Consider the following 21,473-nt stretch of genomic DNA (forward strand, 5'->3'; position numbering starts at 1 on the left):
TAGAATTAACATAGTAAAATCCACGCTGCATATCTAAAATTAAACTTTTACAACATTAAAATAAGATTAATATTTTTCCCTGTATCTCATCACAAGGGCTGTTGCGATGATAAATCAGATGAGTAGTGCAGATACTATGTGCACACAAACCGAACAATTTACCAACAGAAAATGGACTGCTCAGTAATTAAACTCCCACACCATAATCAGAAACATGACCTACAGAATAGGGCCCTATATAAAATAGAACACAAAATGCAGACTTGAGTGCTCATATTTAAAAGCCCTGCAGCCATACAATCCAGTGGTATGATGTACTTGAAACCAGATTTACAGCAGGAAGAACATACAAATTCTTCATTAAATACTTGGGCAACAAAGTTATAAATTATGCTTCTTTTACTCAACTATCTTTACAGTACAGGGCGGGGAGTGGGGAATCTGCTGGTATTGGAGTTAATCACCAGCCTGTGACTGAGTCAGGTGAACACCTGGAGTCATGCCAGGATAAAGCCTACACAACATTATCATCAGCTTCTTTTTAATCAGCTGACATAGATAAGAAATAGCTATTACACAGTTAGCATCCTACTTTAGCAATGATTGGGTACTAAATACAAAATCAGTACTCTCAACTGTCAGAAACAAACCAAGCAATGAAGAACTAAACATACCAAGGCAATAGCTGCCCTAAAAGTATTTGGGACATCTTACTTTGAATTGTTATGCAAAATGAAAGGATATCCAAAATTCAGCTTCCAGGAAATTGCTTTATGTTTTGGTAATTCTGTTAAAATCTCTTGCCATAAAAAAGTCATTCACAGACAAATTGAAGTGGCTATTTGTCTTTAAAGAGTTGTTTTAATAAACCCCTAATTAACACTGCTTTGTGACACTGAAGAATCATATTCAAAAGAATATATTTTGTGCACTGCACATAATTTATAAAATAAGAGCTTTGCTTTAGCATGTGGCCAGAATTTAGAGCGTTTATAAGCACATTTTACACAACTATCAACACAGTACACATCGCTATGAGACCTCAAATTAAGAATGGTATTAAAATCCTAGAATCAACCAGGTTGGAAAAGCCCTTTAATCCCATCCAGTCCAACCGTTCCCAGCACCGCCAAGACCACCACTGACCCATGGCACTGAGGCCTCGTCCCCACGGGGTGTGAACCCTTGCAGGGCCGGTGCCTGCAGCCCTGCCCTGGGCAGCCTGTTCCAATGCCTGAGCACCGTCTGGGGCAGGAATTGTTCCTCAGCTCCACCTAAACCTGCCCTGGTGCAGCTTGAGGCCGGCTCCTCTTGTCCCATCCCTTGCTCCTTGGGAGCAGAGCCCAGCCCCTGCTGGCTCCATCCTCCTGTCAGGCAGTTGGAGGGAGCGATCAGGTCCCCCCTGAGCCTTCTCCAGACTGAACCCCCCAGGTCCCTCAGCCGTTCCCCATCACACTTGGGCTCCAGGCCCTGCATCAGCCCCGTTGCCCCTCTCTGGGCTGCCTCCGGCTCCGGCACCTTAATGTCTCTTGTAAAAACACAACAGAACGGGTCACTCCCTTTTTTTCTAAGGGGGAAGGAAGGAAAGTTGTGCGGGGCTGGAGACAGCCCAAAAGAGTCGCTAGCCGAAAGGCGCACTGGCCAAGCCTTAGTCAAACCTCCTGTTCCGGTATGCACGGGCGCTGAGTGGGTATCTGCGAGGCAGCGGCGGTACCTCGGCGGCGTCAACAGTCCGGGCTTTCCCCTGTCCTGGGAGCAAGCAGCAAACGCAGCGAATGAAGGTCTCCGCGGGTGGGCGGGAGACAACAGCCACCCGCCGAGCCGAGCCGCGCCGCCTCTCCTGCTTACCCCGAGCCCCCAAGCGCGCTGTGCCGCTTACCCCCGGCTCTTGCCCACCGCGGAGCCAGGGCAGCGGCTGGCCCAGACTCTCTGCAGCGGCGCGGGACGACCCTCTCGGGGGTTAAACCCCTGCGGGCCTCAGGTCGGCGTAGCCGGCGGCTTGCGCGGCACCGCCCCGCTGCCCCAGCGCCCCGCCTCTCCGGGCTCGGCCGGAGTCTCCGCGGCCACCGGCACCCCCGCCAAGATGTCTGCACTGCGGGCAACCCGGGTGAGCGGCCGGGCCTGGGCCTGGGCCGGGGCCGGGGCCGGGGCCGGGGCCGGGGCCTGGGCCTGGGCCCGGGGCGTGGGGCGGGGCGCGGCGCTGCGGTGGCGGGGAAGGGCCGTGGGCCGAGAGAGCGCTGCGGAGCAAAGGTGGGAAGCTCTGGCGGCCCCGGGGCCGTGGAGGGCAGGCGGCGGGGGCCAGGCCGGGCGGCGGCGGCCAGGCCCGGCTCCCGTCTTGTCGGTAAGAGCCGAGAGCCGACGGCTGCCCCGGAGGGCAGGGCCACGCGGAGCCGAGGGCCTCTCGCTACTGCTGGTTACCGGCGAGGTCCTGGGCAAATCCCCGTGGTCCGCCCGGTGCCGCCCGCCCGCCCGCCGCGGAGCTGTTGCACAACCGCGGGCCTCTTTGTGTGTCAAAGGTCGTGGGAAGGGACTGCGGGAAAGCCGCGGCCCCCGTCTCCCGGTGGCGACCGCTGCAGCACATCGGGGCTCGTAGCTCGGGGTGTTTGTGTAGGGCAGCTCACCGAGCCGCATTGCCGGTGCTACTTCTTGAAGTGTGTGTGAAGTGCAGTAGTTGTTTTTCTGAACTACCGATGTGCTGCTGTGCTGAGCCGCCAGTAACGTCCTAGCGTCAAACTAGAAAGCAACAGTTACTCAAGTTCGTTCCTTGAATAGAAAACAAAACAGTATCTTGTCTGTAGCATTTTCAGGCCTTCCTCTGGCGTCCCGTCTTCCAGAGGCACTCACTCACTGACCTAGCAGAAGGGCATGTCGCCAGAGCTGCCTGGAAGCAGCCCTGGTGCGCCCCAGGGTGCTGCCTTGACAGCATCCGTGGAGGAAGAAGTTTCATCTGCAGCCAGGCAGTGTTTCACAGGTCATAACCCGTGCGTTAGGCAGCGGGAATGGAAGTGATTAATGCCCATCCTAGGGCATGGGTATTTCCAGTTCAGCCTGTTGACACAGTACCCCAGCAACGAGCTGCTCAGGACAACTCTCTTCATTTTTGTCCTGATGCAGAGTCAAGGTCAGCGACCTTAGCTTGTTGTCCGGCTTCTTTTGTGATGTGCAGCTTTTCAGACAGGTTCTGTAGCTGTTTTAAGTGTTAAGGGAATAGTATGTATTGCTTCCGTGTGTATCCATGTCATGCCCTTTTTCTGACAGCAGGTTATTCCAGTGTTAGTCTTGCCATTCTAATGATAGTATTTCTAATTGTGCAGACTTTACGGAATAGTGCATGGAAATGCAGCAGGAGTTGCATTGGAGCATCGTTGGCAGTAGCTTGTTACTGAATCTCATTGTTCCTTTGAGTCAGGCAATAAGAAACTTGAGAGAGTAGGTAGGCAGATGGGCATCCAAATTCTTACATGTAGCAAGCTGTGATCCTTTGTCACTTTATCACTTATGCAGCTTCCAGGTATGAATCCCACCTGACCAGTTCCTATTTCTGTTTGTGGGGGAAGTGTTCACTTTTTCCAGAGCAGCCTTCAGTGTTGACTTGCATGCTACTTGGGTACACAACCCACAGTAGTTCTCTAGTATAAATTTGACATCTTCTGTCACGTGGTGTGTCACTTTTAGCATTACTTTGAGTTCAGTACTTTTGCTGGTGCAGGCAGAACTTTTTTGATGGAAAAGCTATATCTGAGTCTGTCAAAGGCTGTTCCTTAACAGAAGGGGAAGGGAAGGAAAAGAAAAGAAAAGAAAGGAAGGAAAATAAACCCTATTAGAATCATCTGGCTTTTTTCCAACTCGTCTTTTTCCAGATGAATTAAGGTATAATACATTCTGAAGGGTTGAGGTTTTTCAGGATAAACGTGGTTTGTTTTTCTGTGTAGGAGTGGCAGCAGTAAGAAGTTAAGAAGATACCATTTTGCAATGTCTGTGACTTGTGAAAACTTCAACTGAATACTTTATTGCCTAGTGGAAAATGCAGTGCTGAACCATTAACAAACTGCCTTGACAGTCTGTATCCAGCCATGTCCTCCCCAGCTCCTGTGCCTGGCAGCAAGCGTTCTGCATTTCTTCACCTTTCTGATTTATACATGTTGTCAGTATCCTCTGGAAATACTTTCTACGCTGTGTTGATACCTTCTTTTGTCTGTGTTCTTCCGGTTCTTGTGGTGTGACTTTGTAACAATCTCTGCATTGCATTCTTATTTTTAAGAGCATGTTTGTCTACCACATCTTTATTTTGAAGCTACTTGTTGCCTCCCCAGCTGTGTAACTTTCTGGAACGTCCTTGTCTTCTACATCTTCCAGGAAAATTTCTGTACTTTTTTGCACTATTATGATTTTTTTTAATGTTACATAATAATTGACTGGTCTGATAATGCTTGCACTCCTCCTCCTGTCTACATTTTCAGATAGCAAAATCAAGAACAAGGCTTTTTTTAGTGTTTAGGCTGGTTTGGTTTTGCACAGGATTGATTTGGGTCCTTCCAGAAATTTATCCAATTAAATGTTTTTCACTTTTTGTACAAACATTTCAGAGATTCAGAACTACTAAAGGATGAAAGAGGGTAAAACAACTATTTAAAATCAAATTGAGACATATTTTTGCTCAGAATTAAGGCATTCTGAAAATAGCTGTAGCAGGAATATTTGTGGGCCCTAAATAAAAAAAAAAACCAACAAACCAACCAACGAAAACCACCACCACCACCAAAACCCACAATCCACCAAACTCAAACAAACAGAACCAAACCCAAAGCAAACACACTGAAAAAAACAATACATCCATGATAAGTATTAGGAAAAAATAACCAACCTCAGATATTCTGCTGAGTTCTGCCCTGCTTGGGGTGAAATAATCAGTAAGTGTCTGCAGAAGCAGCTTAGTAACAGAAAGCAGACATGAGTCAACGTATTCTTATAGATCTTGGTTAATAGGTTGTTTTTGAAGTCTTACTCAATCTGCATGTAGATGGTAAACATTGGATAGATCAAATATTCACTACTGATCAAGAAAATCACGTTTGATGAGTGTGTATAAATGACAGATATTGCTGTGTCTCTGTGAACATAAATTTTAATTGCACTTAATTATTTTTAAATAATTAGTTGTGCAATACTCAGAAGTGGATACAGCAGTTTGCTCGACTCAGTGCTGTTAAAACCTGGGATTCCTGGAATAGCTGTAAGTTCATGTGTGCTCTGCTTGCTACAGGAACAAAACTTGAGGTAGCCAAGAATTTTTTATCACTGCAGTAATTGTATTCTACTTGATGTGATGTTGTTTCTACAGAGGGATTCTACATTTAAAGTTGTGCTGCAGTCAGGCTGGTAGCTTTAGGAGATTGGAGCTGTAAAAATCTGACAACTTGTGTTCTTTTTCTCCTTAGCAGATACTTCAGACCATTGCAGGGCATGGATGGAGGTCACATTCTAGCAAACCTGCTCAAAGCGCACATATAGGCAAACCTGGAGCTGGCTTTAGCTTCGGTAGGTATTGCAGGTTTTGAAAGAAATACAGCAATTAAGGGCAAATTGCAGAGGTAAAAGAAAAAATAATATATCGCAGTTTAACATGAATTGAAAGTCAAGGTGTTTATTCAAAATAGATTTCTATTCTTAAAAAAAGAAAAAAAGTTTGAAAACCAGAATTATTTTCTTCTCAGCTCAGGCAAGTCAGGTATGTGCATATTTGTAAGATTTTCTTCTTCAGACTTGTGTCTGTTTTAAGCTTTTTTATTGCCAAAGTGCCTTAGCTTTGAATATTACAATGTTAAAGTAGCTAAACATTGTCATAGTTGAACATAGTTGCAAAGAAATGTTATAAGGAAATTCATCCTTGTCTTGACATGCTATAGATGTAAAGCAAAATTTAGTGGGTCAGCAGCTAGATGTTGGAAACTGAATAGCCAGGATCTTTGGACAGCATCCACCTCCTCTTCCTCCATTTAATGAGTACAGCATTCTTCTTCTTTCTTTTGGTAATACATTTTATATTACACAGTCCTCTCTACTCCATTTTCACTATTTTGTGGATAATTTCATGAGGAGTGAGTGAGTGTATTGTAGGTGTTGATGAGAGAAGAGTGGAGGTTTTGTCCAAGGAAGATGGGAAGCCAAGCTTTTTGATTCCTTGAGAAGCCCAGGAAGTGGTGGTTTGGCTTGTCGTGGAAGGCCACTCTTGTTTTCTTTTTCCTCATAGTCTGGCAACTGGCAGAATTAAAAATAGTAGAGAATTTGTGACCTTTGTTTTTTAAATAGAACTTACTGATGAACAGAAAGAGTTCCAAGCTACTGCTCGTAAATTTGCTCTGGAGGAAATTATTCCAGTTGCTGCACAATATGACAGAACTGGAGAGGTAAGTCTACCTTAGTGTAAGGGGAAAAATAGACTTTTGTCTTAACCTGCTTAAAAATTAAGATGTTGACTGTGGTGAATCAGAAGGTGATTTTTACGTCTATTTCAGTATCCTCTTCCACTTATAAAACGGGCTTGGGAACTTGGTCTTATAAATTCACACATACCAGAAAGCTGTGGTAAGTAAACATTCTTTTTAATGTGTAAAATGAAACAAAGAAAAGGCATTAGATGAGATTTATGTGTGTAATTATGAATTCTGTATAAAATAAACAGTTGCCTACTTGGATAATCTAAATTTAATCAGTAGGCAGGTTGACACATAGAAGTGTTGCTAGGTGTGGATGTAATCAGGAGATAAATTAAACAGATTATGATTTAGTAATTTACAACCAGATTTTCCTAACGTGATTACAAGTGCCTAATATTCTCGTGGTGCACTGTGTCAGCTGATTAGGCAGAGAAATTAGAAGGTCATATTTTGTTCTAGTCTCTGACACAGGCTGGAGCAATTAGAGAGTTTATTCCAGAAGGACATATTTTCAGTTTCGATTAGGTGCAGTACAGCAGTGCTTTGGCAGTGTTTATGAATATGAGTAACCATGGAGGTTAAGGAACAAGGAGACAAAAGAAATAGTTGCGATTTATTAATCCACAAATTCTAGAGAAACTGAAGGCTGAAACAGCTGAACTACTGCAGTATAATCACCTGATTATTAAATGAAAAATTACAAGGGGCAAATTGGACACCACTGCTTTAAAAAGTCTCCAAGGGAGATCTGGGAAAATACATACTAGTAAGCCTCATATACCACGGAAATTAAGAGCAAGTAAGGTGAAGTACAGAAATAGTAGACGAGATAAACATGGTATGCTAGAGAAGGGGTTTTGTGAAAGGAAATCATGCCTCGTAAAAATCACTGGAGTTCTCTGAAGAGCTAGTAAGTGTGTGAACAAGGGGATGCCTTGCCTGGTTGATACAGAATGTTTGAACTTCCAAAACGAGTTTTAAAAATCATCAGGTTTCATAGTGGAAAAATTAGCAGCATAGCCTTGCTGAGTCTTGTGCTATTTGGAATGTGTATAAATAAACTGTAAAAGGGGGTCAATACTGAGATGATAGAGTTAATTTATCATACTAAGTTATTCAGTGTAGAAAAGATGAGAGGTGCAGGAGAAGGTCATGAAACTCAGCAACTGTTAAAATTGCAAATGCAATTCAAAAAAGGAGGGATGCACATGTGAAAGGAAATAAGCTATCTGAACTTCACAGAGAAACAGTATCTTCTGAACTAGTTACTACCTTTCAAAGAAGACATTTAGGTGTTTCTAACGTGCTTATGTGAATGTCAGCATAGTGCCCAGAAGTGGTCAAAACTGTAAAATTTAAGGCCAGAAGGGACCTTTAAGGGAATGAGGAAAAAAGCAGCTGACATAATTATGCTGCTGCCTGAATCTAAATTGCACTTGCCTCTAATTCATTATGTAGTCAGATCCTTCTATCTTAGAAGAGTATTGTGGAAATGGAAAAGGTTCCTAAAAGGATGACAAAGATTATAAAAGGTGAATGTTCTGTATGAGAAATGACTAAAAATATCAGTGTCATGGAGAGTGTGAAAAGAGATTAATAATTCACTGTCCCTTTCAGTATAACTAGAAGGCATCAAATTAAGTCAGCAGATGGCAGGTTTAAAATAAGTGAAAGGAGATGGTTCTACATGCAGTGTGTAGTTAATTTGTGAAACTCTTTGTCCCAGATGATATTGATGCTAAAATTTTACACAGATTCAAAAAGAGACTGGGCAAATTCACACAAGAAATATCTGTCAAGGGTTAAGTATAGCAAAGATGCCAAAAAGAGGCATCTCTTTGGCTGAGGGAGTCAGCTGAAGGGTCAGGAAAATACTTTTAAGGAAGTAAAGTTGCATTGTTACTATATTTGTATTTACTTCCCAAAGTGTTGGCTCCTGTCAGAGACTGATTACTGAGCTGGTTATCTGACTACTGTGGACACTTTCCTTTTTGCTTTCCCCTAAGTGCTGTGCTTTCCTGAGAACTCTTAATTCTCAAATGTAAAGTAGTAAGAAAATTGTAGTGGTATATTCTTGCCACTTTGTGCACCTTGTCCCACATGATTCACACAGTAACCCTGCAACTGTGATTCCTAATTTTCAAATCACGTTACTTTTCTGACAAAACTTTTTTTAAAAAGCTTGTGTGAGAATGGCTTGCCAAGCGTGGTACACAAGCAGATGAATGTGGGGGAATGTGTTGTTGTTAATTAATTTGTGTAAATCACTAGTATGTTACAATTTAAACCCATTTTAATAAATGAAGTATTTCAACTGTAGGTGGTCTTGGCCTTGGCAGTTTTGAAGCATGCCTTATTACAGAAGAGTTAGCTTATGGATGTACAGGGGTTCAGACTGCCATTGAAGCAAATTCCCTAGGGGTAAGTTCTGCCTTTTCTTATGCTCTTTAAACTAGAATCTGTGTGTTTTAAAAATAGGGATTAATGGTCTAAATATTTTCTTTCAGCAAATGCCAGTAATCATTGCAGGAAATGAGCAGCAGCAGAAAAAGTACTTAGGAAGAATGACAGAGGAGCCAATGATGTGTGTAAGTATAACTGCATCCTTGTAGAATGTTCCTAAACCAGATTAATGGTATTTCCTCTTTTTTATTTTTTCTTTAATTTTTTCCTTTTTTTTTTCTTTTTTGTCTTTTTTTTTCTTTACTTTTTCTCCCAGAAAACGCACAACTTACAACTTGGCTCATTTTTGTTTGTAAATAAATGGTGGCATTTACTGAAAGTCAGGGAATAGCTAATGAGATACATTAAGTACTCAAATAGAAGTTATAAGTTGGCAAATTATCCCCATCCTAAGTCACTTACAAAAAGTTAATGCATTTTATTTCCCTTTTGAGAGCATATGTAGACGTTTTAAGAAAAATACAAGGTTTGTATAAAGAGAAACTTACCTTGCAGGGGAATTAAACTATTTGTGATATTAAATATTATAAAAGCAGTACTTGTTACATAGAAAGAAGTAAACATTCATGTGCAGTGCATTAAAATGTGAACAACTAAGCCTCATGAAGGACGCAATAAACATAAAATGTTACTCTGCCCTTATTTTCACATTTCAAAGATCCTCACCTTTCATATCAGTTTGTGAAGCCTGAGGAAGTAATGACAGAATGGTTGTTTGATTAAAAGATAATTTTATGTACTCTTACAGATTTATAAAGAAAATTAACCCATGTATGTTTAGATTCTAGTGAAGGATCTAGCTGTTGGGTGCTTTGAGTGGTTGGGTTGGTTTGTGGGTATTATTAGCAGTAGTAGTAGTATATTTTTGAGTTTACCAGGCAGTTCACTTAAAACTTTTACAGATCAGCAGGGTGCATGTAGCCTTCAATAGGTTGTGGTTGCCTAAAAACAGAACTTTCATTCCTCAAGATTCTACATATTTTCTTTTAGGCTTACTGTGTAACAGAGCCTGGAGCAGGCTCTGATGTGGCTGGTATAAAAACAAAAGCTGAGAAGAAAGGAGATGAATATGTTATTAATGGTCAGAAGATGTGGATCACAAATGGTGGGAAAGCAAACTGGTGTGTTAACTGTTAACTCTTATTTCTGTTATATAGTGGCTTTCTGCCCTCAAAGTTAAGTTCTTTAAAGATTTGTTAGAAATCTAAATCTTTGTTGTGTTTCAACAGACACGCTTTAGCCTCTTGTGTGGGATACAAGAATCTAGTCTCAGTGCTGTGCAAAGCCTAAAAAGGGAAATGAGGCTTGATATGACAACTCCTCACTCAAAAAGGCCTCTTGAATCTTTCTGCTGTCAAAGGAAATCAGTTCTGCTTTTTCTTCAGGGCAGGACAGCACCAGTTTAATTTAACTTGCCAAGTACTCAAGAGGCTCATATTGCTGGCCGCATTGCTTCATAGTTATTGTGACTGAGATCAGTGATTCTGCTCAAAACACCTCTCACTTCTAGTGAAGCTAGAAACATTATTGCTGTGGTGTATATGGAGCATGCTTTACAGTATAAACCTCTTTGGTTATGTCTCACATCATGCCTATCCACAGCACATAAATTCTTCTTAATTCAAGTGAAAAAACTTAATATGTTTATCCAAAAGCCGAATTTTCTAGTTAATTATTTCCTTGTTCAAGGCAGCTCTATCAAAGGCAGTCTACCAGATGTCTTTTGACAGTACTGAACACCATGTATGTGATTTACAACTGCTTAATTTCTAAGAGAAATACTTATTTGCAACCTACACTTAGAAGAATAAAATTAAGATCTTTGAAATTAGGTGATAATATTTTGCATGCAAGAACATATTTCCAAAACATTAATTTTTATGTATGTGCTGTGAATAGATTTATTTTGTACTATTCATGAAGCTGATAATACCACAAAGACTTACAGTACATGGAAAAGGTGGAGAATCTTTGCATGTTTATCTGAAGTAATTTTATTAAATTTTATGAAATCTTGATTCTCTGAAACTTTCTCATGCTCTCTGTTTATTTTTGCAAGGGACAAGAAGAAAGAATTTTTAACTTAGATAGAATCTATTATATCATAGAAATGCACATAAAACCACTTAAAATGTTAGCTAGAAAAGTATCTGGTTGTTAATTGTGAGGATAAACTGCATCCCTCTTCTTTGTTTTACACTAGGTATTTTTTGCTAGCACGTACCAATCCAGATCCAAAAGTTCCTGCAAGCAAAGCCTTTACTGGATTCATTGTGGAAGCAGATAGCCCTGGAATCCAAGTTGGAAGAAAGGTGAAGACTGGATCTTTTGTTTTTATCATTCAGTTCTAAACTGATAATGCAACAAATTGCCATTAAAGAAAAAAGACTGTTATGCAACTGCGCATTTTATATACTCATGTACAACAGTCTTTTCAGTTTCAGAATATACAGGAGCTATTTATAAGATGCACTTAATTATAAAGTTATTCATTCAGATAAGGAATTATTCAGACTGGTCTAAAGCAACCTGCCTTTGAACAGCTGCGAAAGAATCTTTGAGAACTATTTTATTGACAAGTGCCAATAAATGAGAAGTAGTATGCCTTGAAAGGATAAGATGCAAGTTTGACAGCTTTAGCCAAGTGAACTTTAATTTTAGTTACTGCTGGCTGAGGAAGAGGCCTTGGAGACACTAGTGCTATTTCTCATTAAAAAGTACTGTTTTGTTTTTTTTTTTTTGTAGTAAGCAAAACTGGATGTTGAACATTAGGAAAGGAATCAAGAAACTTGAAAAGCTTGTTTATTTACCTGTAGTACCCTGTACTGCCTGCATATTAGATTCTTTACTTTTTTCACTCCCATCTCAAAGGATATAGTTCAGCTAGAGAAAGACAACAAGACTGATGACGGCTACAGACTGTTTACATATAAGGAGAAAGTAACTTGCTCATCGTAGAAAAGTTAAGGGCATGCTGGTCTTCAAGTGCAAATCTAGTGTTTGTCATGTATAGGGTAATTTTTGGATGAAGTGTTTTGGGAAAAAAAACATACCTTATGCTTTGAGTAAACTAAAGAATGAAAGCATATTGCTCCTTTGCATAATCCAATTTATTTTCACCTCTATAAATTTCCCATTTCAGGAAATTAATATGGGTCAACGCTGCTCTGATACAAGAGGTATTGTCTTTGAAGATGTGAGAGTCCCAAAAGAAAATGTACTAATAGCTGAAGGAGCTGGTTTTAAAATAGCAATGGGAGCTTTTGATAAGACCAGACCACCTGTAAGTATCAGAAATAACTTAATTATAAAGTATAGCAGGAATCCCTGATTTTTTTAGTCTGTGCTGTTTTCAACTCAGGTAGCAGCTGGTGCTGTTGGATTAGCAAAAAGAGCACTTGATGAAGCTACTAAATACGCTTTGGAGAGAAAAACGTTTGGGAAACCAATTGTTGAAGTAAGTGAGGGGGGCAGGGGAATATAAGTAGAAGCTATGTTTTCACACCAGATGTACTACTACTGATTTTTCAAGATTATTAATTGATTTACTCAGTTTATTAATTTTTATATTGTATCTCTGCCATTTTAGGGTTTCTGAGTATATAGGCCAGAACCATTTCAGTAAACTTAGCTATGAGGCAACTTTCCATAATTTATCAGTGATTATAGTAAAAGCAGAAACTAAACTCTGCCCAAAAACCTGAAACTCATGTACAGGCCATACTTAAGGTCTTCAGCATTAATAAACTGGGATTTTCAGGAAAGGGGAAAAAACTCTAAGGTATGTGAAATAACACACAGCATTAATACTAATAGAATATACTGTCTATCACGCTGCTTACCAGTTTTAAAGAAATATGAATAAAAAGCAAGATAAATGCCAATCTCATAAATAATAAAGAACAACCTCATAATTCAGTATTTAATCCCTATGACTAAATGGATTTGAGAATGAAAAACTTAGAAGTCTAATTGAACATACAGTGCTGAGACGCTGATCCATATTCTGAAGAAGTGTAGTACAATTTACTGAGTTTGTTGAAGAGATCACTGTATTAGGATTATGTTTGTCTTGGAGTGTTAACCAGGCAGTGTTAACCTGGTTTATTTCATTGTTTACAGCACCAAGCAGTGTCTTTCTTGCTTGCTGAAATGGCAATGAAAGTGGAACTGGCTAGGATGGCTTACCAGAGAGCTGCTTGGGAAGTTGACATTGGTCGCAGGAATACCTACTATGCTTCCATTGCAAAGGCATTTGCTGGTGACATTGCAAACCAAGTAGCTACAGACGCAGTACAAATTTTTGGAGGAAATGGATTTAATACTGAATATCCTGTAGAAAAACTGATGAGAGATGCTAAAATCTACCAGGTAAGTAAAACAGAGGATGTGACCTTTATAGTAATGCATACATTTCATATAAAATAAAGTAATGGCTGTTACTTCAAATCATGATGTATGTGTATCCAAAAAAAGAAGAAAGTTTCGAATGAAAGCAGTGACCCTTCTATTTGAAAAAAGACTCATTCAAATCAGGCAAATTCTTGCATACAGGAGTCAGTGCACTGGATTGAAACTCAGCTCAGGTAAGAGAAATACGTTATAGTTCTTCTATTTTTATTTTTTTCCCAGTAAGGTAACTCTCTGAAATTCTTGGATTCTTAATTTTGAAGCTTTTGAATTTTTAAGGTTAAAAAAAAAGAAGAGTAGTAGAAAAGAGCAATCAAAATACCAACACTGTCTTTGGTATTCTGGCAGTCAAGATGGTTTACATCTAATGCTGTTCTTAAAAACCTAAAGTGATAGAAATCTTTGGACCTTCCATATGTATCCTGGATTGGTGCCTGCCTTGTAGTTCAGCTTTCCTCTCCGCCTGAACACTAAAGCAGCTTCTTCACCTTTTTCCTCATGAGTTGTTGGCTTTACAATTATTTTGTCTGCGTCTTTTGATTATACCTGGCACTTCACTGTGCTCCACTGTATTGCTGCCCGATTCCAGGTGGTATATGCTTTTGGCAATGTTTCATGTACAAAAACTCAGGTTTCCAACTTTTTTTCTATATATTTGATCTCCTTCAGTATCACACACACCATGTTTACTGGTAACATTTTTACATGTCCTGACTCTGCTCTAGGTTTGTCTTGCTACAGATCTTCGCTACTCTGGTAGAAAATCTTAGTTTCCTCACTCAGATTTGGGAAGCTTCCCTTCTTTAATTGTCAATGATTCCTGAAACCATTTCCATCCGCTTATAAACCAAAACCTTACTTAAGAAGATCGTGAGTTTTGATGTCTTTACACGAGTCCCACAGCTGTCTTCATCCACAAGTCATTAAGTGCTATAGGAGCAGATTAGTAGATTGCAGGAATAGGTGCTGAGGCTGCAGCAGCTACACCATCAGCAGTTTGGACAGGTTGAGTTCATAGCAGGCCTGTCTGGTCCCTTGGACTATATGTCACCAGTATGCATGTAAGTGTAAGGGCCCAGATGTAGGCTTGGACATTAGGTCTTGATGAGAGATTGGTGGGTATTTGGTATATAGAGAATGCGGGTCTGCCACTTCAGTTTGCTACAAAGGTACCTAGTATCCGCAGAACACAGTCTGCTTTATGAACTGGATCAACACGTGCTGAGCAGCAGCAGTGAGGGAATTCACTTTGGGAATGAACAGATTCTTCTGAATCAAAAAACTAATGTGAACGCAGATTATAGTGTCTTTATTTTCAAAAAGCTTTGGAGCCTTTTAGACCTCATAGTAGCCTTCCAGTATCTGAAGGGGGCCTATAGGGATGCTGGGGAGGGACTCTTCATTAGGGACTGTAGTTGTAGGACAAGGGGTAATGGGTTAAAACTTAAACAGGGGAAGTTTAGATTGGATATAAGGAGGAAATTCTTTCCTGTTAGGGTGGTGAGGCACTGGAATGGGTTGCCCAGGGAGGTTGTGACTGCTTCATCCCTGGCAGTGTTCAAGGCCAGGTTGGACGAGGCCTTGGGTAATATGGTTTAGAGCAAGGTGTCCCTGCGCATGGCAGGGGGGTTGGAACTTGATGATCTTAAGGTCCTTTCCAACCCTAACTATTCTATGGTTCTGTAAGGTTCTTGGGAAGATTATTCCTCTAAGTAGATGAGAAATGGAATTTGCATGAATTTGAGCAATTTGCCAAACCAGGTTCTGGCAGAACTGTGAGCTGAAACACTTAAAGCCCTGAACTGTGTTGTCTCAGCCCTTGCATTACATTGCAGTATGCCTGGGGAGCATTTTGCCTCCTCTGGCATTAGAGTTTCATATATGGCTTGTTGTCTATCTTTGACTTTGGTGCTAGCAAACAAATAGAACAGAAGTGTGATGCAGACTGTTTCTGGAGGAAAATGCAAGAACACATGATTGAAAAAAAAATAAAAAAACAACCCTAAACAACAAAACAAAACCCAAATAAAACTGTATGGGGGAAAGTACCAGTTAATAAGAAGCAATGGAAATAAGTGGATGCATCAAAGACAACATTTGGTATGAACTTGAAAGGCCAGTCAAAGAAAATACAACACTTCAACACAAGTCATCTCCTCCCCTCCATCTGATGTTCCAAATCTTGTTTTGTAAAAAACTAAATTATGCATTTTCTTCCTCACCTAAGCAATTTTCTTCATCCTTCTTCACCTGCCATGTCTATTTCCACAAGAGCCATAGTGAATTTAGGTAAGGGCAACTGAGAAAACAAGACTGTCTCTCATGGTCTTGTATGCGAGTTATTCCATTTAGCCCACTTAAGGTGCTCTGTCGCACTAGAATTTTCTCGACTTTCTCTGTCTTTCTGTACATCCTAATCCACACTGGATTACTGCCCTGAAGGTTTAAAAGTGTAGGTGTATTAAAACCTTGTAAAAAATCATCAGCTAATATTATTTCTTCTTTTCAGATTTATGAGGGAACTGCTCAGATTCAAAGGATGATCATAGCTCGTGAGCATGTTGGCAAATTTAAGGCTTAAAGAAACATATAAAGTGTGTCTGGTGCCACTGCAGTGTTCTGTGTTCTCATGGAAGAGGATTTTAGTGCATTTCTCAATAGAATTAAAGAGGCCTGGAGAAAAAGAAAACAACACACTTGCCTTCAAAATCTTTTTATTCTGTGTTATTAAGCAGTACTTATGTTCTCTCTGTCCAATCCTTCACTCCACTCCTGACTAGCAAAGCTGATGTTTTCTAAACATTCTGAATTCCAAAGTGATCGGTTGTTGAAATACCAAATGGGCAAGGAATGAGAACCTCACAATACTTCCTTGCTGTAAAATTACATGATCAGAATGTTACTTCTGACAGTCATTGCTGCATTCTAATAAATATTTTTTTAAGAGTAGTGTGATTGTTTTTTGTTCATCACTTAAACAGTATTTTGGGTAAGTTGTCCAGTGTCATGTTAAAAGCAGTCCAGTTCCCACTAGGTTACAGCCCACAGCAGCTGAGCAGCCCCCCAAGCTCAGCAGGGTGATGATGGCTGGCATCGCTGGTATCTGCACTGTGCCTGCTCTGAGGATTTCAACATTCTGCAGTAGTAACAATACCAGCCAGAGACAATGTGGCCTTTGGTGCTACTACACTCCTTAAGCAAGTGTATGTTCAATTAGGATAATTCACTTCAAGTGAACATGTGTAGCTTTCCTTCAGACTGTCTTAGCAATTCTGTTTATTTCAAATCAAGTGTATTTAAACCTATGATTCCTTTCCATCAGCGTGTAACTGAAGAACAGCTGAGAAGAAGGAAGTGTTGCAAGATGTACTTTTTTTTTAACCTTGGATCGATTGTTGTGGCAGTGCTGGCAGGTGGACATCCCCTGGACTTGTAGAACAGATTACTTGGCATTTGTGAGGCCATACCTGCAGTACTGCATTCAGTTCCAGGCTCCCCACTACAGGAAAGATAGACTTAACTAGAGGGAGCTCAGCACAGGGCCACAAAGATGGTTAAGGGACTGGTGCATCTGTCATGCAGGGAGAAGCTGAGACTTTCCAGCCTGGATGAGAAAGGGCTCGGGGTAGTCTTACGTATGTGCGTACATTCCTTGATGGGATGCAACAAACAGCAGGGAGCCAGGCTCTCCTCAGTAGTGCTCCCGGAGTCGGTAAGAGGCAGTAGGCACAAATTCAAACACACAATATTCCACTGCAACATGAGAAGATGTGCGGTTTTTTTTATTTATTTTTTTTATTGTGAGAGATGTCATACACAGGCAGAGGTAGTGGAGTCTCTATCTGTGGAGATACTCAGAGTTCACCTGGAGACAGTCCTGGACAGCCTGATCTAGCTGACCCTGCTCGGGCAGGTGGGTCACACTCAGTCTCAAGAGGTCCCTTCAAACCACAACCATCCTATGTGCAAAATTCATTTGCAATTTCCCACCTACTTGTCCTTGCCTTGCCGTGGTTTTTCATCCATCACCTGAATGCAGTGCTGGGTGGTACAAGTACCTGCAGCCACCCTGCTATCAGTTCTGCAATGCTTATTTCTCAGGTAGGCCACCTAGGAAATTAGTTCATTAAGTAAAGTATCACAGTATCACAGTATGTTAGAGATTGGAAGGGACCTCAAAAGATCATCTAGTCCAATCCCCCTGCTGGAGCAGGAACACCTAGATAAGGTTACACAGGAACGTGTCCAGGCGGGTTTTGAATGTCTCCAGAGAAGGAGACTCCACAACCTCCCTGGGCAGCCTGTTCCAGTGTTCTGTCACCCTCACTGAGAAGAAGTTTCTTCTCAAGTTTAAGTGGAATCTCTTGTGTTCCAGTTTGTACCCATTTCCCCTTGTCCTATCATTGCTTGCCACTGAGAAGAGCCTGGCTCCATCCTCGTGACACTCCCCCTTTATATATTTATATACACTAATAAGGTCACCCCTCAGTCTCCTCCAAACTATAGAGCCCCAGCTCCCTCAGTCTTTCCTCATAAGGGAGATGCTCCACTCCCTTAATCATCTTAGTTGCCCTGCGCTGGACTCTCTCCAGCAGGTCCCTGTCCTTCTTAAACTGAGGGGCCCAGAACTGGACACAATATTCCAGATGGGGTCTCACCAGGGCCGAGTAGAGGGGAAGGAGGACCTCTCTCGACCTACTAACCACCCCCCTTCTAATACACCCCAGGATGCCATTGGCCTTCTTGGCCACAAGGGCACAGTGTCAGCTCATGGTCACCCTGTCGTCCACCAGGACCCCCAGGTCCCTTTCTCCTACACTGCTCTCTAACAGGTCGTTCCCCAATCTATACTGGAACCTGGGGTTGTTCCTGGCCAGATGCAGGACTCTACACTCTCCCTTGTTATATTTCATCAAGTTATTCCCCGCCCAGCTCTCCAGCCTGTCCAGGTCTCGCTGGATGGCAGCACAGCCTTCTGGCGTGTCGGCCACTCCTCCCAGCTTAGTGTCATCAGCAAACTTGCTGATAGTACACTCAATTCCCTCATCTAAATCGTTGATGAATATATTAAATAATACTGGTCCCAGTACCGACCCTTGAGGCACTCCACTAGATACAGGCCTCCAACTAGACTCTGCCCCATAGACTCCAACTCTCTGGCTTCTCTCCTTCAGCCAGTTCACAGTCCACCTCACTACCTGATCATCCAGACCACACTTCCTCAATTTAGCTGCGAGGATGCTGTGGGAGGCTGTGTCAAACGCTTTGCTGAAGTCAAGGTAGACCACATCCACCGCTCTGCCATCATCCATCCACTGTGTTATTTCCTCATAAAAGGCTACGAGATTGGTCAAGCACGACTTCCCCTTGGTGAAGCCATGTTGACTGCCCCTCATAACCCTCTTATCCTTGATATGCCTTAAGATGGCACCAAGGATAAGGTGTTCCATCACTTTCCCAGGAACGGAGGTGAGGCTAACCGGTCTATAGTTACCCGGGTCCTCCTTCTTGCCCTTTCTGAAGACAGGAGTGACATTTGCTTTCCTCCAGTGCTCAGGCACCTCTCCCGTTTCCCAAGACTTGGTAAAGATGATGGAGAGCGGTCTAGCAATGACCTCAGCCAGTTCCCTCAGCACCCGCGGGTGCATCCCATCTGGACCCATGGATTTATGGATGTCCAGATTGCTCAACTGGTCTTTAACCCATTCCTCATCGACTAAGGCAGACCGCTCCGTTGACCTGTCTTCACCTGAGGTCTCAGCGGTACAGGGCTCTTCAGGACTGCCTCCGGCAGAGTAGACAGAGACAAAGAAGTCATTCAGTAACTGCCATCTCTGTATCTTCTGTCACCAGGGCACCCGTCCCGTTCGTCAGCGGGCCTACATTGCCTCTGGTGTTAGTTTTACCTGCCATGTATTTGAAAAAGCTCTTTCTGCTGTCCTTGACCCCTCTCGCCAGCTTTAATTCCGAGGAGGCCTTAGTCATCCTAGCAGCTTTCCTACATCCTCTAGCAGCAGCCTTATATTCTTCCCAACTGGCCAGCCCTTCCTTCCATGACCTGTAAACTCTTCTCTTTCACTTGAGCATACCGAGCAATTCCCTATTTAGCCACGCAGGTCTCCTGACCCTCTTCCTCGACTTCCTACGTGTCGGGATGCTCTGATCTTGAGCTCAGAAAAAGCAGTCCTTGAACGTCAACCAACTATCTTGGGCCCCTTTACCTTCAAGCAGCCTAGCCCATGGGATTTCCCCTAGCAATTGCTTGAAGAGGCCAAAGTTTGCCCTGCTAAAGTCCAGGGTTGCGATTCTACTTGCTATTCTACTGACCCTACCACACAAGATCCTGAATTCTACCATCTTGTGGTCGCTGCAACCAAGGCAGCCCTCAACCTTCACTGCTTCGACCAGACCCTCCTTGTTAGTGAGGATGAGATCCAGCAGCCCACCTCTCCTGGTTGGCTCGTCCACCATTTGCATGAGGAAGTTATCATCCACACACTGGAGGAACCTCCTGGACTGCGGCTGGGTTGCCGAGTAGTCCTTCCAGCAAACATCAGGGAAGTTAAAATCCCCCACGACGACCACAGCCTGTGACTGTGAGGCCGCTGTCAGCTGCCTGTAGAAGGCCTCGTCAACTTCCTCACCCTGATCCGGTGGCCTGTAACAGACCCCCAGAACAGTATCTCCCCTGCCAGCCTGCCCCTTAATTCTCACCCACAGACTCTCAACTCGCTCATCATCTGTCCCCAGACAGAACTCAACGCATTGTAGCTGCTCTCGCACATAAAGAGCAACCCCACCACCCCGCCTGGCTGGCCTGTCTTTCCTGAAAAGAACATAGCCCTCCATGACTATATTCCAGTCATGTGAGCTGTCCCACCACGTCTCTGTAATTGCCACCAGGTCATAATCTCCCGACTTAACACAGGTTTCTAGCTCCTCCTGCTTATTTCCCATGCTGCACGCATTGGCGTACAGACATTTCAGGGAGCGAGCCGAGCACACCGATTTCACCCTAGGATTACAGGAGGCCTCCCAGTCTTCATCAATTCTGGAGCGCTGTCCCACTGAGGCAAGCCCAGCTACAACCCCATCCCCCTTCAAATCTAGTTTAAAGCTCTCCAAATGAGCCCTGCTAATTCGTGCCCCAGCATCCTTTTGCCTCTGTGCGATAAACCTTTCCCACATGCCAACGTCCAGACTGGTGCCCTATAAAACCAGCCGTTATCAAAGAATCCAAAGCCCTGCCTGCAGCACCAGCCTCGAAGCCAATCGTTTATGGACTGTATTTTCTCATTCAGTCCCACATCATCAATAGAAGATGGAAGGAGCGAAGAGAAGATCACTTGAGCCCCAGAGTCTTTCACCATCTGCCCCAAGGCCCTGTAGTCTTTCTTTATCCCCCTCAGACTGCGGGAAGCAGCTTCCCCCTCACCCGTCTGAAAGACCAGCAGCGGGTAGTAGTCTGTCGGGTGCACCAGGTTGGGGAGCGCCCTGGTGATATCCCTGATCCGGGCTCCAGGCAGACTACACACTTCCCTATGATGAGGGTCAACTCTGCATATCGGGCCCTCTGTTCCTTTCAGAATGGAATCACCTACTACAATGACCCTTCTTTCTTTCTTACCAGAGGCAGTCTTGAAGTGCAAAGTCGACCGCTTTTTCCTATGTGGCCTTGTAGGCGGGCCTTGCACCACATCCTCACCTACCTCTCCTTCAAGATCCAGTGATTAATTGCTATAAATTACCAACTTCTTTACCTGTAGGAAGACTGATGATGCAACATCCTTGGAAAGTATTTGATATATGTAAAAATAGACCTTAATTTTAACTGTTCCGTGCAAGCCAGCACTGCACATTGTACTTCTTCATGGAATTGCAGGGGTGCTCCTGCCTTGTATAGCTCTCTGCGGGACACCTGGCAGCATCAGGTGTTGGTCAACACATAATCATCTTGTGCAGTTTTAACCAGGTAGCAAAGGGTGGTTTTGAACTGAAGTTATCCCTACCTTCTCTAGGTAAAATCTTGGGATTTGGGAACTGAGGTCACAAAAGGAAACCGGACCCATGTCTAAATGGGCTGTGACTGCAGCTGCCGTCAGTGTATGTAAATCCACCCGCTTCCCCCGTGTCAAGGTGACCTTTAGCTGTGCAAAACTGACC

The 21,473-nt window shown here is 42.7% G+C and overlaps 1 protein-coding gene across 2 annotated transcripts; it reads left to right on the forward strand.

Moving 5' to 3' along the window:
• The first annotated feature begins 1,578 nt into the window (after positions 1–1,578).
• On the forward strand, positions 1,579–16,259 carry ACADM (acyl-CoA dehydrogenase medium chain). Of its 2 annotated transcripts, none has more exons than XM_061365057.1 (12): positions 1,579–2,107; positions 5,439–5,538; positions 6,310–6,407; positions 6,516–6,585; positions 8,758–8,858; positions 8,945–9,025; positions 9,891–10,021; positions 11,104–11,212; positions 12,043–12,183; positions 12,262–12,357; positions 13,023–13,271; positions 15,820–16,259. In XM_061365057.1, exons 1-12 carry the CDS (start codon positions 2,084–2,086, stop codon positions 15,889–15,891), a joined length of 1,272 nt encoding a protein of 423 aa, XP_061221041.1. In that variant the 5' UTR covers positions 1,579–2,083; the 3' UTR covers positions 15,892–16,259. The 2 variants fall into 2 exon arrangements, with proteins under 2 accessions (XP_061221041.1, XP_061221040.1); XM_061365056.1 differs by having other exon boundaries at positions 1,935–2,107; positions 5,442–5,538.
• The last annotated feature ends 5,214 nt before the right edge of the window (positions 16,260–21,473 follow it).

This window comes from Neopsephotus bourkii, unplaced genomic scaffold, assembly GCF_033783945.1.
Source record: "Neopsephotus bourkii isolate Nb327-2 ecotype Australia unplaced genomic scaffold, CSIRO-AGI_Nbou_v1 NB_1269, whole genome shotgun sequence".
In the NCBI taxonomy this organism is placed as follows: Eukaryota; Metazoa; Chordata; class Aves; order Psittaciformes; family Psittacidae; genus Neopsephotus; species Neopsephotus bourkii.